Source organism: Gossypium hirsutum, chromosome A13, assembly GCF_007990345.1.
Source record: "Gossypium hirsutum isolate 1008001.06 chromosome A13, Gossypium_hirsutum_v2.1, whole genome shotgun sequence".
Lineage (NCBI taxonomy): Eukaryota > Viridiplantae > Streptophyta > Magnoliopsida > Malvales > Malvaceae > Gossypium > Gossypium hirsutum.
Genome location: NC_053436.1, coordinates 3,176,800 through 3,194,752, shown reverse-complemented (window position 1 = coordinate 3,194,752; position 17,953 = coordinate 3,176,800). Strand labels below are relative to the sequence as shown.

Below are 17,953 nucleotides of genomic sequence, written 5' to 3'. Positions count from 1 at the left end.
CTGAACCACTAAACTTGATCGGGGGTGCGGGGGGGCGGAACCCGAAGTACAGACCTTATCGTACAAGTTGAATATGTAGGACTATACTTCTTTTATTAGGCGTTAATTATAAAATGGTTGTTTAACCCTTAAAACGTATATAGCAAAAAAAAATTTTGTATTGTTATTTTTCACATTAGTGAATTTCTCTTTGTCTGCCGATGGTTTTTCTCGATAAAAAAATTTCACGTAAAATCTGCATGTTCTTATTTCCTTTTTCTTATTGCTTTGCGATCATTCTTATTGCCATTATCAATCTAAATTTTGCAGTATTGATTTCCCAATCATATATTATGTGAGAAAAATTGTATTTATAAAAAAAAATTAATGTAAAAAATAAATGAAGTTTTAATTGAAATGATAAAAATTTAAACTATCTCTCAGTTTAAAACTTGTATCGTATATATTTGGTTAAGTGGATTGATAATATTAAAAATTTTTTAAAAAAAACACCCACATTACTCATTTAACTCTTCTTGTCAAATTTAGTGTTTTATTTTAGTTTACCCAAAATGAGTTAATTAATAAGAACATGACACGTGTTAAATTTTTATTGGATATTGTACATTTTTTTAATAAAATGAGACAAAATTGATAATTTAAGTAACACTTCTGAAAAAAAAATTTAAGAACCAAAATAAGGATCAGAATACATAATTAAGGGTCAATTTACTAATAAAATCTTATTTAAGAGTCACAATACTCGATCAGTATTTTCTTTTACATTCAACCTTAGTGTTATTTACAATTTTACATATTCGCTTTAGAGTAAATATACAATAATTAAATTGTCTTGACTTGAATTAAGCGATGATTAAATATTTTATCATACACCTATTTGGTGTGGGCTTTCGAACTAATATCGTATAAAAAAAATTTACTTTTCAACCTATAATATAGGGACTTATAAAGTAATTTAACCTAATGATGTTTAGCAACGGCAAGAGCCATAGTTGATAGCAAAAATTATCATCTCTAAAGGACTTTTCATTGTTTACATAGAGATGAATCTTTTAATACATCAATATTAGTGAAAGTTGTAACCCTAGAATATAAATAGCTATATATTTTTATATGCCTAGCTTATAGCTAGCTAGGGTCGATATATAGGGTTTAGGGTTTATTAAAATGTTAATGAACAGTTGGCCATATTCCTGAAGAACATGGCAATAGTTTACCTATTGGTTACCACCAGATAAATTAAAGTTGAAAAAAAAAAAAAGAGAATTTTTTGACTTTACTTATGCATGCATCATGTAAAGATTGAACCCGATTATGCACCACTAGAATTCTATGTTATTTTTTTTATGAAGTAGATGCTTTTATTTAGAATCTTTTGTACTATTATTACTTTTTTTCTAGCTAGGTCCTTCTTCTTTGTTTTTAGGGTATAAATTCTTCTTTAATTACCCTCTCTTTTTTTTCTTTTTTTTTTCACTTTTTCTATAAAGGTTGCTTTTCATCTTACATGAAAAAGAAAGGAATCAGAAAGCAATAAGAAAATATTTATTATTTTTGAACCTGTGTGTTGGTATGATAGTTAAGATGTTCATCATTTCAGGTATGGTTTGAGTTTGAGTCGCGCTAGTCGCGTTATCGTTAAGGTTTTACTCTCCTTTTATAATTCACAAAAAAAAAAATCTTTATTATTTTCATGGGTGAAGTAATTCATTTGATTAAAAAATCAAATTTGGAATCTTTTGTATTTATAATATCTTTATTATATTTTTGGGTTAATATATATTATGACTCCTGAACTTGTCTATCTATTTTTAGTTGGTTTTATTTTTTTGAACTTAGCTAGTCCTTGAATTTGTATTCTGTTAATTAGGTTGTTGGTACCTCCACACTAACATTGTTAGTTTGTGCTGACGTAACATGGCTAGCCAATCCAGTATGAGATGTAACAAACATAAATTAAAAATTTAATTAAAAAAAATACTTGTTTGTTTAGGTTCCTTCTAAACGTGTTTTTAGTAATTTTATATATTTTAAAAAAATTATAAAACATTAATTTTTAAGTTATTATTATTTTGAAAAATATATAAAATATAAAATTATAAATTTATTAAAATATCTAAATATATAAAAACCTATAATGCATATAAATACATAAAAGCTAGTACATTTATAAAAATAATATTATAAAAAATTATAAAAAAATTATATATATTATTATAAAAATTATTATAATGGCTTACGCAAAAATATATTTAAAATTTTATATTATAAATTTATGAACACATATTATAAATATATATTATAAACATTTACCAATATATATTATAGGATTTTATATACTTTAAATTTTTTTATAAATTCATAATTTTATATTTTATATATTTTTAAAAATAAAAATAACCTTAAAAAATTATTATTTTATAAAAATATATATATATATAAAATTACCAAAAACGCATTTGAAATTATCTCTATGTGGATAATTGATTGTCTAAGTTTATTCTTGATGTAAAAAATATATCTTTTTAATTAATTTATATATTTTAATTTTTTTAATTTATATTTGTCACGAGATGTTGTTATGTGAAATCACTAGATTAACTAGTAGTGTTATGTCAACATAAATTAATGATATTATTGTAAAAATACTAATCTAATTAATAAAATATAAATTCAAGTACTAGGTCAAAAAAAGATAATCACCAAATAAGTCTAATATATATATTATATATTATCTCTTTTAAGTTGCACTACACATTGCCTCCACATGAGAGATCAAGCAGCTTCTATATCTCGATTTATATTTGGTACATATATATCTCGAATATTATGGACCATAAAAAGAAAAAGAAAACCCTAGCTAGATAGCTAAAGGTTGACCGTACAATGGTGCAGGACCAGAGCCATTAATGCACCCATTTATAAAAAAAAGAAAAAAAAATACCTCACTTGTCAATGGTACATGAGAAAAAAATTTATATAAAATTAGGTTCTTTTTAATAATTTAATAATATTTTAACATATTTATATTAAAGGAATATAAATAATATGATATCTCAATTTCATACATCGTAAATGTTGAGTGCCGAATAGATTCTTATCTTTGGTGTGTATGAATTAATAATTTGATTATACTTTTGCTTGTTTTAATGTTAATTAATTAGAGCATTAATGTTTTAAAAAAATCAATATAGTATTGGTTCCTCCATGATGGTAGCTAGCATGCATATGGTAGCACGACATCTAATTTTCTCCCCTACTTCTATATAATGGAAACAAATCTCACTAAACTTTGCTCAATCAACGCTCACTATAAACTACAGTACTCATGGCAGAGGTAGCCCCTGAACCATCCCTACTCATCATTGGCGGTGGCGGTGAAACCGTAAGACGGCCACTTCCAGATTCACTCCATGTGAACGGCGGCGATGGCACGTACAGCTATACCAGAAATTCCTACTTTCAGGTCTCTCTCTTTCATTAAATATATATATTCACCATTAATGATGCAAGCATTGCCTACTCGAAGCTGGTCTAAAATCATGATAAATCTGTATTTTTTTTAACCTTGAAAGCTGATACACCCTTCACGGGTTTGCACTCCATTTGCAGATCAGCAGATGAGAACTAATCAACGTATTGCTTTTAAATGGGAACTAGGTTGCATGTGTTTCACTTAAAATAGCTATGGGAAAATAATTTCTGAAAAATAATTTATTTTTTTTGAAAAAGTTAATTTTTTTTTTGTGTTTGGATGAATCTGTGTAAAATATTTTCTATTATTTGATAGATTTCTTAAAAGTATTCCATAAAAGTTGCTTTCAATAAAAAAAATACATAAATTAGTAGAGGGACTAAATTCTTAAAAATAAAAGTACAAAGACTGAATTGTAGATTTGTGAAGAGTATATAGACTTATGACATATTTTAATCTTTATACTACAAAACATTTATTATTAATATATTTATAATTTTAATAAATATTTATTATTAAAATATTAGTATTGAATATTATTTAAATTTATTATTAAAATAAAATTGGAATATTAAATAATTTATTAAAACAATAAATTATTTTAATAAATTTAAATTTTAAAAAAAATATATATATAAAATTTATTATCAATATAATAATATTAAGCTTGATTTAATTTGATTTTTATATAAAAATAAAATTATCTATAGAGAAGCTCTTCTTCAAAAAATGATATACCCTTTTTAGAAGGATAAGCCATTTTACAAGAAAAATAATTTATTTTAGTTTAATTTATAAGTCATTTTTCATAAAACAAACACAAAAAATTATAAAAAATATTTTTCGTAAAATCTTTTATTTTATTCGTTAGTGATTACAAAAAAAGCTTCATTTTGTTAGAATGATGATTTCGAGAAGTCAAAGCAGTTGTACGAGTTAATGCAATATTCTTTCTCATGCTAATTTAGGTCCTACATGAATAATCAATGTGTTACTTTTTCTTGATTTTGGTAAAAATGATTTATTAGATATTAAAACTTAATAATGATGTCTATATTACATTAATCGTTAATTAGTATCATGGACCACTTACATTCTACAATTTCCCATTTCCTAGGATGACTACTACATCTTGGTTGGAAACCAATCAATGCAATGTATTCATTCTAAGATTTCATTTCCATTCTCTACCTTTAATCCTAGACTATTGAAAAGTGTTCCAAATTGGCAGAGATTAGCTGCAAATGTGGTTAAGGGAAGAATTAAGGGAGCAATTACAATGAAGCTTGATGTGGAAAAACTCTCTTCTACATCCAACACAATTTACATTGCAGATTTGGGATGTGCGGTTGGACCAAACACCTTCGACGCCATGCAAGATGTTATACACTTCATACAACAAAAGTACACTCTCCAATGCCCACAATCCAACACAACACTCCAATTCCTAGTACTTTTCAATGACCAACCCTCCAACGATTTCAACACACTCTTCACATCTCTCCCTCGGGAAAGGCCGTATTACGCAGCCGGTGTGCCGGGCTCGTTTCACCGCCGATTATTCCCCGAATCCTCCATCCATTTTGTGCACTGCTCGTATGCTCTCCACTGGCTTTCCAAGGTACCAGAAGAGTTATTAGACAAGAATTGTGGTGCATGGAACAAAGGGAGGATTCACTACACCAATGCACCCAACGAAGTTGTCCAAGCTTATGCATCTCAATTCGCTAAGGACATGGAGGAATTTTTGTGTGCTAGAGCAATGGAAATTGTGACTGGGGGTATGATGACCATCATCATGCCAGGACTTCCCAATGAAATGCCTTATTCTCAACTGGCCGCTAGTTTAATGTATGATTTTATGGCATCAACCTTCATGGATATGGTGAATGAGGGACTGATAAGTGAAGATGAAGTGGATTCCTTTAACTTGCCCATATATACTCCGTCGCCGGCCGATATGGCCTCAGTGGTGGAAAAAAATGGGCATTTTAGCATCGAGATGTTGGAGTTAACAAATCCTGCTTCTTTGGTAGATGGTCAAGTTGATATAAAAGCTTGGGTCATTCATGTTAGGGCAGCAATGGAGGGAATGTTCATCAAACATTTCAGCCCTGATATTATCGACGAAATGTTTGATCGATTGACCAAAAAACTCTTTATGTTTACTGAACAAGTGGAATCAGGGTATAAGGATCGAACTCAGCTACTCGTTGTTTTAATTCGAAAATAAAAGGTGCTGGTCATACATACTGGGATTCCATTATTCTTAGTTGATTTCGATAATCAGTTGGGGCTCATTTCTAATTATCTAAATTTGAGTTTTGTTTTTCATTTCAATTTCCATTTATTTTTACTTTGATTTTTAAAGTAGTTTCATTTATAATTTTTAATTTATGTGCGGATTAAGTTTTAGCTCAATTAGTATAGGCATTGTAGCCAAACGCAGGAGAACGTGAGTTTAAGTGCGTTGAAACGCATTTTTAACTCAGGTTTAATTTAATGAATCTTAATGTTCAACATTAGATTTGATAATCATGTATTTATTTTATTATATTTTTTATTCATATTATATATATTTGTATATTCATATTGTTTTCTTTGTATTGTGTAATACTTCACCATTAAAAATTATTACATCATCATTCCGTTAGTTATTTAATTTTCGGATGACAAAAATAAATCTAATCTCAAAAGTTAATAACCAAATTATAATTATTTTAGTTGAATGACCAAAACAAAATATAATTTATCCTAAATATCATAACCACCATTGTTCATTCAATAATCAAAGATATGTTGTGTAGTATGATAATATTTTTGGTAAAAATATTAAAATATGTCTCTCTTCGTATTTAAAAAATTTAAAAATAGGCCAATAACTTTTTGATCCAATGACAAGAGTAGTATGTTGTAAGTATGGAAGTTTGAGATTTAAAAATAGTCACTTTTATTTATCACAAATTACATTTTAGTCATTTATGGTTGAAATGTTATGTTTTAGTCACTTACGTTAACGCGCTGTAACATTTTAGTCACTGAACCGTTAATTGCCGTTAACAGTGTAACGATAAACTGAAGTGGCACGTTAAATCATCATTTTAAACAAAAATTTTAGGTCAAATTATACAATTGGTCCCCATATTTTTTTGTTTTGAGCAATTTAATTTGTTTCTTTTATGTTCTTTTAACTCTTTTTTTTCAATTCTCTTCTACTTCTTCCTCTGCTTTCCTCCCTTCTCCATATTTTTTAATGTAGGTTTTCTATGTTTTCCATTTGTTAAAACTAAAGGGGAAGAAGAAAAGGAAAATAAAGAAATAAAAAGAAAAAATTAAATTGTTCAAGAAAAATAAAAGTATAGGGACTAGTTTTAACAAATAGAAAATATAGAAAAACTACATTAAAAGAGATTGAGAAGAGGGGAAAACAAAAAGAGAAGCAGAAGAGATTGGAAAATTAAAAAAAAAAGAGTTAAAACAACATAAAAGAAAAAAATTAAATTGCTCAAAACGAAAAAAATATGGAGACCAATTGTATAATTTAACCTAAAATTTTTATTTGAATTGATGATTTGACATGCCACGTCAATTTTCCTTTACATTGTTAATAACAATTAACAGTTCAGTGACTAAAATGTTACAACACATTAGCGTAAATGACTAAAACGTAATATTTTAAACATAAGTGACTAAAATATAATCTGAGATAAACAGAAATAATTATTCTAATAATTTACCCTCAATCGTAAGCAACCTATTCTAATCATTCAATTATAAAAAAATTAAATAAAGAATACAAAATCTAGACTCTACTTGTGAAATAAAATTTTCCACAATCCAATAATTATCCCTCCTTTTTCTCTCTTTATATATTAATTACTAATTATTATTCTTTTAATTAAATTATTTGCTCAAAAATTTTGTTTTAATCAATGCAAGGACCACACCCATAAGCCTTTGGAAATTAATCAACAAAACCTATCTAACCTCTCTTTATATTTTTATTTTATTTTATAATGGTATAATAATTTATTTGGTTTTAAAATTTATAAAAAAAATTATTTTAGCTATTTATTTAATTTTTCGTCTTTTTAGCTCTTAAACTTGTGTCTTTTTATCAAATCACCAACGTTTTCTTAACTTTGTTGACATTGCATAAACTTAGATTGCCATGTGAATAACACGTCAACATTTAATCATTTTTTAAAATTTTAAAACGATTCAAAAAAATATAAAAATCATTTTTTTAAAATTAATTAAATGTTGATGTATCATCAACATAGAAAAATTAACAAACGCTAAATTCTCTATCCATTTTGAGGAAATTAGATACAGGATACAGATTCAAAAACTAAAAGGGACTCTTTTTTCTTTTTAATAAAGTTGAAGGGCCAAAAAAACTATTATACTTTTTTATAATTTTAAAGATAGGAAATCAAAACTCAAGGACCACAACCATAAACCTTCCATTTATTTAGTGAAGATAAAGTACCATAATTTTGGCGCTACATTAATCAAACATTATTTAATCTTTATTTGAAGGTTTTCTTTCGTTAATTTTTTTTAAATTAATAAATATGCATTTGACAACCAAATCGATCCATATGGATGTCAATATCATGGAACATGATGTTTAATCAAACTGATTGCAAATTTAATAATCTTACTCATGTTTCAATTAATATATAATGTGGTCCTTAATTCAAATTCATGCATAACATATCAATGATTTGTTACAACGGAAGAAATAATATTTTTTAGAGAATTGTTGTCAATGTAAGAGGATATGGATTCGAGTGTGCTGAAACTCATTATTTTTTTATTTATAAGTTGGAGAATGACTATAAGTAATTCTAAGAATTGTATCAAAAAATTAAAACTGAAATGACATTAAGTAACCCTTGAACTACATATCCACTTCCATGTCTTTATCTATTAGCATCACTTTGGACCTACGAATCAAACATTTGATTTGATTTGTTTAATTGTACGACATTTAACATTAAAAATTTTTAAATAATAATAATTTCCATACATATCCCATGCACATATGGTGTTCACATACTCCTCTACCATTTATATATATAGATGCAAAGGTAATTATAATTGCTCAATCTTTTGCTTAAGTGATCTAAATACATACAAAATTAACAGAGGGAATGGCAACTCTGGTGTCCGATTCACTCGCAAAGAAGAACAATGACAAGGCATCAGAGAATTCAACGGCACAGGTCATTGGCGGACATGGAACTAATAGCTACTCCAACAACTCCTCCTACCAGGTGCAAAACTTCATTTCGAAGTTAATATTATAAAAGAAAATAAAGTAGAGAAATTTTCGTGATTAAATTCACACTTTTTCATATGGGTAGATTTCATAATTAATGATTTTTTATGTAAATGAATGATTAATGCTTCATTTGGATTAATTTACTTTAAAAACGATATAAATTAAGGTTAAATTATGGTCTATTAGTCGTGTGTTCACTTTCTTCAAAAATAGTTATGATAAATATTTTATGATCACATTAATCTGTTAAATTTACACATTTAATGTGTAAATTTCTCAACTAATGACCTGTATTATATTTTATCATAAAGAAAAAGAAAAACTCATTTAAACAAAGTCCTTATATTCGATATTTTATTAAAATAAATCCAATTTTGCAGAGATTATCGGTAAATATTGTGACCAAAAAAATTGAAGATGCAATTATGAAGAACCTTGATGTGGAAACCCTCTCTTCAACATCAAACATATTTCGTGTCGCAGATTTTGGATGTGGGGTTGGATCAAACACAATAAATTCCATGCAAGATTTGCTCCAAATCGTAAAGAAAAAGTACATATCTCAGTGTCCTACATCTTCTCAAATGCCTGAATTTCAAGTGATTTTCAACGACCAATTCACAAACGATTTCAATACCCTCTTCACGTATCTCCCACAAGACAAGCAATACCTTGTAGCTTCCGTTCCTGGTTCTTTCCATAACCAAGTATTGCCCAAATCATCACTCCATTTAGCCCATTGCTCGTATTCGTTGCATTGGCTTTCTCGGTTGCCGAAGGAGCTGCGAGACGAGCGTTCTCCGGCGTGGAACAAAGGCAAGATTCACTACACCAGTGCTCCACCTGAAGTTTTAATGGCGTATGCGACGCAGTTCGCTGAGGATTTAGACAATTTCTTGAGTGCCAGAGGTGGAGAGATGGTGTCGGGAGGGATGATTGTGATTGTTGGGTCAAGTATTCCAGATGGGATGCCTTATTCTCAAGTTGTGAACGGTATAATGTTCGATTGCATGGGTTCCATCCTCATGGACATGGTGAAAACCGTAAGTAAATACCTTTTTGTCTTTCGACCCCAATATATATACTAGAAATTCTATCAAAATCGTCGTCATCCTCTCTGTCATCCATGTTTATCGTTGTGCATATATCTATGTATTACAGGGATCCATCAGTGAAGCTGACGTGGATGCATTCAACCTGCCTATATATGCTTGCCCTCCCGGGGAATTCATTGAGGGGGTCGAAAGAAACGGACTATTCAGCATAGAAGTGATAGAACTGATGAACCCTGCACCATGGCTAAAAGGTCCCATTGACATCCCCGTCTTTGTGAAACATGTAAGGGCTGCTATGGAGGGAATGTTCAGCAATCATTTTCCCAGCAAATCCATTGATGAATTGTTCGATCACCTTGTCCTAAAACTATCAGACATTTCTCAGCAATTGGAATCATGTTACAGGGATGGACTTCAGCTATTTGCCATTTTAAAACGTAAATAAATCAACGCTTCATTTCGATATCGTAACGATGCTATCCGAAAAGACTCTATCTTGCATGCAAACATTTTTAATAAGATTCAGGTTTCTTGGATTATTTTATTAAAGCATAAATTTGTACTTTGCTTGGATAGATTGCTGGTATGAATGAGCAAGTTTGTTCTCTGATGGTTTGGATCTATAATAATTAGAATCCCATTTTCTGGGTTTCTTTTCTGTATGTCATTTTCTGATATCAGTTTTATTAGTCGGAGTAGGTTAACCTAATCTTGAGCAAAATAATATGTTTTAATTATTATATGTATAAATAAAAGTTCAGAATTATTAATTGGGGATAAATTAATATTTAGTCCCGAAATTTGATAATTTTCTCGATTTGATCTTTAAATTTGTATTCCATTAATGTATGATGACATGGCACTATGAGAGTGTCATGTATATTTTAAAAAAATTAAGATTTAATCAAGCGATTATCGTGATACAATCTCATAATATCATATTATCATATTTTAACAAAAATCAGGTTTAAGAATTAAATCGAAAAAAACTACTAAATTTTGAGATTAATGTGGACAAAAAAATGTTAAAACCAAAGTGAAAAAAATTACCAACTTTAGGGACTAAATGTTAGTTTATCTCATTAATTTCAAACATTTAACTTCTTATGAACTAAAACATGGGTAGTTAGTACTTTTATGAAAATGAAATAATGCAAATTAAGGTGGTAGGGTCAAGTATTTAAGCATTACTGACCCATTTGGTATGCTTCATGTAAAAGATAGATTTTACTGTATCAAATGTTTGGTTGTTATATTGTGCTTGCTATAAAGCAAAACATCCGCGTTATTTATGAATGTATAAACTTACCTAATCATTTTTCTTCTTTTCCTTTGTAATATAGGTTATATTGAGAGGTGTTCATTAGCCAGTCTAGGCCCAACCAAAAATTTAAACTCGTTAGCTAGGCCCGGGCTTAGCTCAAAAAATGGGTCTAAAATTTTACCTAAACTCAACTCGGATAAAAATGCTAAAATTCAAGCCCAGCTCAACTCGGCCGTATTAATTTTTTACATTAGTTTTTATATAATTTTTAAATATATATAGTATATCAAAAATACTAAAAATATTAAAATGAATATTTTCCAATAAATTGAAAATAAATTTTAAAAAATATGTATAGTTAAATAACACTAATATAGATGGAACTTAACAAGCAAATGCCTCTAAAATAATAACAAAATTAACAATAAAACAAGTGTTATACAATATACAAACAATAACAATAAAATAATAATAACATAATAGTGAAATGGTAGCAAAATAGGGAGAAAACAATAAGAGAATAGCATTAAAACAACAAAAAAATAGCATTTTTTACCATTTTGTGAATTTGGGCCGAGCCAGGCTCGGGCAAAAAATGCCTTACCCGAGGCTCAACCCTTTTTTAAACAAGTCTTATTTTTTTGCCCAAACTCATTTTTCGGACGGGCCTTTAGGTAAGACCGAGTAACTTGACCCATGAGCATGTCTAGTTAGATCCATCATCTATACGGGAATCACGTATCACACCAATGCCATAGCCCAACTATGATCTTATACGGAAATTACATATCATACCGATGCCATAGCCCAGCTATGGTCTTATACGGAAATCACATATCATACCGATGCCATATCCCAGATATAATCTTATACGGAAACCACAAATCACATGTTGTCATGGTCCAACCATGGTCTTTTCCGTCAATGCGTATGAGTCACTGAACGAAAGTACTCAATCCAATGTTCCACTAAATTAGAACTTTTATTCAAACATTCATATTTTCACAATTATCTCAGTTTAATAACATTCATATATAATAACATACCATAGCATTCATGAAATTTTCATAAAAATTCATTAAATGTAGCCATATGAACTTACCTGGGCCAATCAGTAGAATTTGTAAAAATTTAGGGACTAGTTTGATATTTTCTCTTTTCCGCATTTATCTTCAGATTCTCTATCTATAATATAAATTATTCCATTCATTAGCATCTAATTTAATACTAATTCACTTCGCAATTTATGCCCTTTAATATTCAAAATTACACTTTTATCCCAAAAGTTACACTTTTTACAATTTAGTCCCTACTCAATTAACACTTTAATTGAACTAATTTTTCCTCAAATAACACATTATCTAATAATTTTAGGCTATTATAAAGTCTTTGATATTCATAATTTCAGTACAAAACTCCAATTCCTAGCTTTTTCACAATTAATCCTAAAAATCAATTTCTACTAAAATCACTTATAATGAAATTAAAGCTTCAAATATATGATAATTCATCATAATCTTTCAGTACTCACTCATGGTAACTTTCAAAATCATTCATAGAATCAAAAACTAATGAATTTAATAGGTGGACCTAATTGTAAAAGTCACAAAATATAAAACTAACTAAGAAAAAGTAAGAATTGAAGTCACATGGTGAAAAAATATGAAAAACGAGCTTAGGAGACCTTCTATGGCGTTTTTGGCTGAGAAAAGATGAAGAAATGTCTAGATTTTTCAATTACATCATTTTTAACTACCAACTTTTATGCTATTTCCAATTCCGCACCTTGTTCACATTGTTTTCTTGCTTATTTCATACCCAAACCGTCCAGCCATTATCCTTTAGGTCTAATTGTTCTTTGAATCCCTCTTTTTAAATACTTAAGCTATTTACTCATAATTTAACAAATTTTGCACCTTTTTCAATTTAGTCCTATTTAATTAATTAACTATCAAAGCGTTAAAATTTTCTAACGAAACTTTAATACTAACTCAATGACACTCCATAAATATTTATAAAAATATTTATGGCTCGGTTTATGAATTTGAGGTCTCGATACTTTGTTTTTGACCCCATTTACTTAATAATTTCTTTTAATTCACAAAATTCACTAGTTCAAAAATACTTCTAAAATCACACTTAACTCATAAATTATAATTAATAAAATTTTTGAACTCACTTATCGGATTTAATGATCTCGAATCACTATTTCTAACACCATTGAAAATTGGGCTGTTATATATTTCATCATTTTCTAATTAAATTAGTACCTCATTAATTCGTGATTCCAATGTACACTCTCTTTAGATGTAAAATAAGACATGTTGAGATGAAATATTGAGAGAATATTATTTTTCATTGCATTGTTTTGATATTTGGATATCTAACAATGAGGTGTGGTTAAAAATTCTCATCTCATTACTGGTTTCGTTTTAAACTGGAGCTAAAGCTACTAGTGGGAAAATAGCACGTATAGTGGAAAGCTAATATACGTGCTAATTTCCCACTATATTGTTCTTATTCAAGTCCAATAAAGAATAGATTTTTAATCTAATATTTTTAATAGTCATTTTTTATTCTTATCTCACCGTTACAGGTACGTTTGAATCCAAACACACACCTCATCATTATTTCCAATCTCATTGCTACAATAATTAAATTTACTATCACCGTTATTTTTAACCTCACCAAAAGTAAATGCACCGCCCATCTAAACTAAACCTAGTCAAGGGTTTGATAGTGTAGAGATAACTAGTGGCTTATTTAGTAGTGCTTAAAAAAATCATTTTTGACTCCAAAAGCACTTTTGGAAGAAAAGATGTGCTAAACAAATTGCTTTTGATTAAAATATTTAACTTTTACAAGCACTTTTGAAAAATACTTCTGGAGAGGAGAAGCTAAAATTTTTAGTTTTTCTTCTCCCAAAAGCACTTTTAATGCTTAATTACTTTTCCACTCTTCTAATAATACAGTACTTTTTTTTCTTTTTTTTTATTGGTGCTTAATTACAAATATGTTAAAATTATTAATTAAAATAAAAAAATATTTTTAAAAACAATACAAATGTGTTAATATCTAATTAAAAATATTTAATGGTTATATTTAAATATTTAAAATATAGTTTATATATTCTAATTAAATTTTATAAATATTTAAAATTTATATTTCATATATTAAAATATTAACAACAAGTTATAATATTTTTTTATATTCTTACTAAAATATAATAATACAAACTAATTTAAATATTATTTTAAATGCATATTTATTACTTGATAATAATATGTCTAAAATAGACATTTGATTTCACAAAAACACTTTTTGATAATAATACTAAACAGTCAAATCTTAAACTAAACTTTCTAAAAATACTTCTCAAAAATTATTTTCAAAAACTTGGCTAAACTAGACTTAGAAGGGACTGCATCGCATGGATCAGATGCGGGCCGTATCAAAGAGGGACCAATTCCATAAATTTCGGCAGCCAAGGATCTCTTGTGGATTCTAATTGTAAGCCGACAATATAAAGGAAATTAAGAGCTTTTTGACTTTTCAATTACACATATTTTAAACCTTCTACTGTTACTTTAGAGGATCCTCAATTATATCTATAATTGTTGTACTGTATGTGTCTCTATAATTACACGGAGATGTATTGAATTTCTTAAAAATACTGATTTTACTTGCAATTTAATTTATTATATATTATTTTTAAATATAAATTTAGTTCTAAATATATAATTTTTATATGCATACGCGTATGATAGAGTTTTTAGAAATTATAATAGGTTTTTATAAAACATAACTTGACACCTCAATAATGTTATAAACAAATATTTTATTACTTCGCTAATTATTAGCTGACATCTATTTTGGGACAGTTTGACATTGTTATCGCAAATGAGAAGAGTTTTTAAAAAGTTTGATTTAGAAAACATATTTTTGGAAAATGGAAAGTGTTTTGAAAAAGTATAATTTGTTCATTTTAGATGTTTGGTATTAGTGTCAAAAGTTACTATTGATAGTTAAATTGTCCATTTTAAAAATGATGTTGTAACTTAAAAAATAAATAAATTTTGATAATATTTAAATATAATTATACATTAAATTTACTTTTTAAATTTAGGCAAACAAAAAAATATTTGTAAATTTAGTGATACATGAAATATTTAAAAATTAATTAAAATAATAAAAAATATTTAAATATTTACTATAATAATATTTGTAAATAATATTTAAATAATTTAATATAATGATGATAAAATATAAATTAATCTCAACTTTTTAACTAGTTAACATATAAATTAATCTAAATTTTTAAATAGATTCTAAATAGTTAATATAAAAAAAAAGTATTTTAATAATTTAACCTTTAAATATAAAAGCAAAAAATTAAAAACACCTAAACCCAACTTTTTTTTTTTGATAAAAAACATTTGTTTTCACTGTACTTTCGACCCCAAAAACTAAGCATTTGGCATTGCTTATAGAATTTGTTAACACATAGTATCAACGAAAATAGAGGACGAGAGAAGGCACTGTTGAGGAAGGGTGGTTCACCTATTCTAGGACCGAGAGTCGAAAATGTAGAGGGATTCAGGTAGAGGTGGTAGAGATAGCTTAGTGTATTAGAGTTTTGGGAGGGGATTAGAGTCCCCTTATAATGTTGTTTCTTAGTGCATTTATAGGCTAGCGATGTTCCCTGAGGTGTCTAATAGTGGGTCCAACCGGGTTGATGAGGACGGACGGTCACTCTTGCAAGTGATATAAGGTATGCAGATAATCGGTTATTGAGAGACCATTCAAACGATACAAAGCGGAAGGTCGCTTGTGGGTATTTTTTTTCAATCGATCTTTATGTTACTATATGTCATAAACGGAATCCCTCAATCGAGAAATAGGTGATAAAATGATCATATCTCAAAATTGAAATCCCTCAATATTATTTTACCAAGATTTTTTTAAAAAGAATTTCGTGCTGGCCAAGAAAAAAATTTTATAACACCATATTTTAAATGATGTAGAAAATTTTGGGTTTAAAGATTTTAAAAGAAATTCCTGGTTGGCTTACTAATAAAATATAATAATAATAATAGCAAATAATATTTTATAAAAAATATATTAAAAAAATGCAATCTCCAAACAAAATATTGTCGTTTGCTGTGTCCGCTTTCTCTGCTCCACTAATCACTATATTATCTGAATTGTGACGTTCAAATATATATTTCGGCATCCAAATTTAAAAAGAAAATTATTTTTTTCCCTTTTTTATTTTTAATTTATATTTTTTATCAAATTATTATAGGATAAAAAAATTTATTGATGTGATATATACGTGAATTATCATGAAAATAACACGTCAATATTTAATTAATTTTTTAATATTTTAAAAATTATAAAAATTATTTTCCAAAATTAAAAAGCATTGAAATTATTAAGAAAAATATAAAATTTATATAAAAATATTTTAAAATTTAAAAATAAATTAAATACTAACATGTGGTCCATATAATAATTCACATGACATTCATGTGCTTAATTTTTTTTATTTATTTTAATGATTAAAAAAGATAAAATAATAAAATAAAAGGGTGTGCCTATTTCCTAGTCACACACAACTACACCCAATGAAATAAATTTCCAACATTTTGAAAACCTCTTGAAGATACTTGGTAGATAGCATTAAGAAAAAAAAATACTTTCATAAGATTGAAATTATCACCTTTGGGGTTATTTGTAAAAATAATATATAATGATTTTTTCCCTCCAGATTTTAAAAAAATTATTTTAATCTTCTATTTATTTTTTAATTATTTAAAGCTTTAAATTTATATTTTTTATCAAAATGTTTAATTTTTTTCTTTAACTTTGTTTTAAATTTTTAATTTTTAAAAATGTTAAAAAATATAAAAGTTATTTTTAAAATTTAAAAAGAATAAAAATAAAAAATTAGTTAAAATTCATATCTATGATATGTCAAAAAATTAATAAATGTTAATTTTTTCATCTATTTTAGAGTAATTTAATAAAAAATAAATAAAATTAAAGGCTAAAAGAAACTAATAAATAAATAAAGAGGTTAAAATATTATTTTTTTTTGTAAAATTGGAGGACAAAAATGTCATTATGCAAAAAAAAATTCTTTGAGGGTATTGAACTTTTTTTTTTAAGTCAGCAGTCAATGTCTTTTTCTTTCCCAGTTTGTAATTTGGGCTTCAATCTTTTGGGTCTCATCTTTTATTAATTATTATTCCATAATTAAGGTTAAGAAATCGAACAACTTTTATTAACAATTTTAGGCTAATGTTGTGGAACATCTTAAATCAGTCCTTCATTTATTAACAAATTTTTCTGTTAGAGGGTAAAAAAGTCCTTGAACTCTGGCAAAAAATTCTATTAAACTTTTCTATAGAAAATACACTCAATTAAGTTTTTAAACTCTCAAATTGCGTAAATTAAATCCTTTGGCCGTTGTTTTTTTATCTTTAACTATTACGTTATTGACGTGGTCGTTAATTGTTAGTGCTACATCAGGAATTGTTGCCAAAATCATTATCAATTAATGAATTGGAAGGGTGTTATTTTAAAACACACAAAAATATTTTAACGAGAATAGTAATTATTTGAACTAATTAATAACATTATACAAGTAAAATAAAATAAAATATGTCAAATTAACATATAGAGGCTAAATTCCAAAATTATTAAAATAGGAGTAAAACCAAAATTTGACACGAATTTCTCGACATTTATTTGAAATTTTTAGAATTAGGAGTAGATTTATAAATAATGCAATAAAAAAAAGATTGTATGAAATTGTGATTTCATGTTATTATTATTTTTTCAAAATAACAAATTAGATTTTTTCT

The 17,953-nt window shown here is 27.2% G+C and overlaps 2 protein-coding genes across 2 annotated transcripts; both read left to right on the top strand.

The window, feature by feature from the left end:
- The first annotated feature begins 3,219 nt into the window (after positions 1-3,219).
- LOC107913504 (loganic acid O-methyltransferase) lies at positions 3,220-5,815 on the top strand. The gene is made up of 2 exons (XM_016842119.2): positions 3,220-3,466; positions 4,707-5,815. Exons 1-2 carry the CDS (start codon positions 3,329-3,331, stop codon positions 5,706-5,708), a joined length of 1,140 nt encoding a protein of 379 aa, XP_016697608.2. The 5' UTR covers positions 3,220-3,328; the 3' UTR covers positions 5,709-5,815.
- Positions 5,816-8,581: 2,766 nt separating this feature from the next.
- On the top strand, positions 8,582-10,637 carry LOC107911420 (probable S-adenosylmethionine-dependent methyltransferase At5g37990). The gene is made up of 3 exons (XM_016839246.2): positions 8,582-8,757; positions 9,146-9,808; positions 9,927-10,637. Exons 1-3 carry the CDS (start codon positions 8,635-8,637, stop codon positions 10,263-10,265), a joined length of 1,125 nt encoding a protein of 374 aa, XP_016694735.1. The 5' UTR covers positions 8,582-8,634; the 3' UTR covers positions 10,266-10,637.
- Positions 10,638-17,953: the final 7,316 nt, after the last annotated feature.

What these genes read in the sequence shown, in the direction of transcription:
- LOC107913504 (XM_016842119.2), top strand. Translation starts at nt 3,329, where the DNA reads ATGGCAGAGGTAGCCCCTGAACCATCCCTACTCATCATTGGCGGTGGC. An exon ending in CCAGAAATTCCTACTTTCAG is followed by an intron (nt 3,467 to 4,706) that starts GTCTCTCTCTTT and finishes CCAAATTGGCAG; the next exon opens with AGATTAGCTGCAAATGTGGT.
- LOC107911420 (XM_016839246.2), top strand. Translation starts at nt 8,635, where the DNA reads ATGGCAACTCTGGTGTCCGATTCACTCGCAAAGAAGAACAATGACAAG. An exon ending in CCAACAACTCCTCCTACCAG is followed by an intron (nt 8,758 to 9,145) that starts GTGCAAAACTTC and finishes CCAATTTTGCAG; the next exon opens with AGATTATCGGTAAATATTGT. An exon ending in TCATGGACATGGTGAAAACC is followed by an intron (nt 9,809 to 9,926) that starts GTAAGTAAATAC and finishes TATGTATTACAG; the next exon opens with GGATCCATCAGTGAAGCTGA.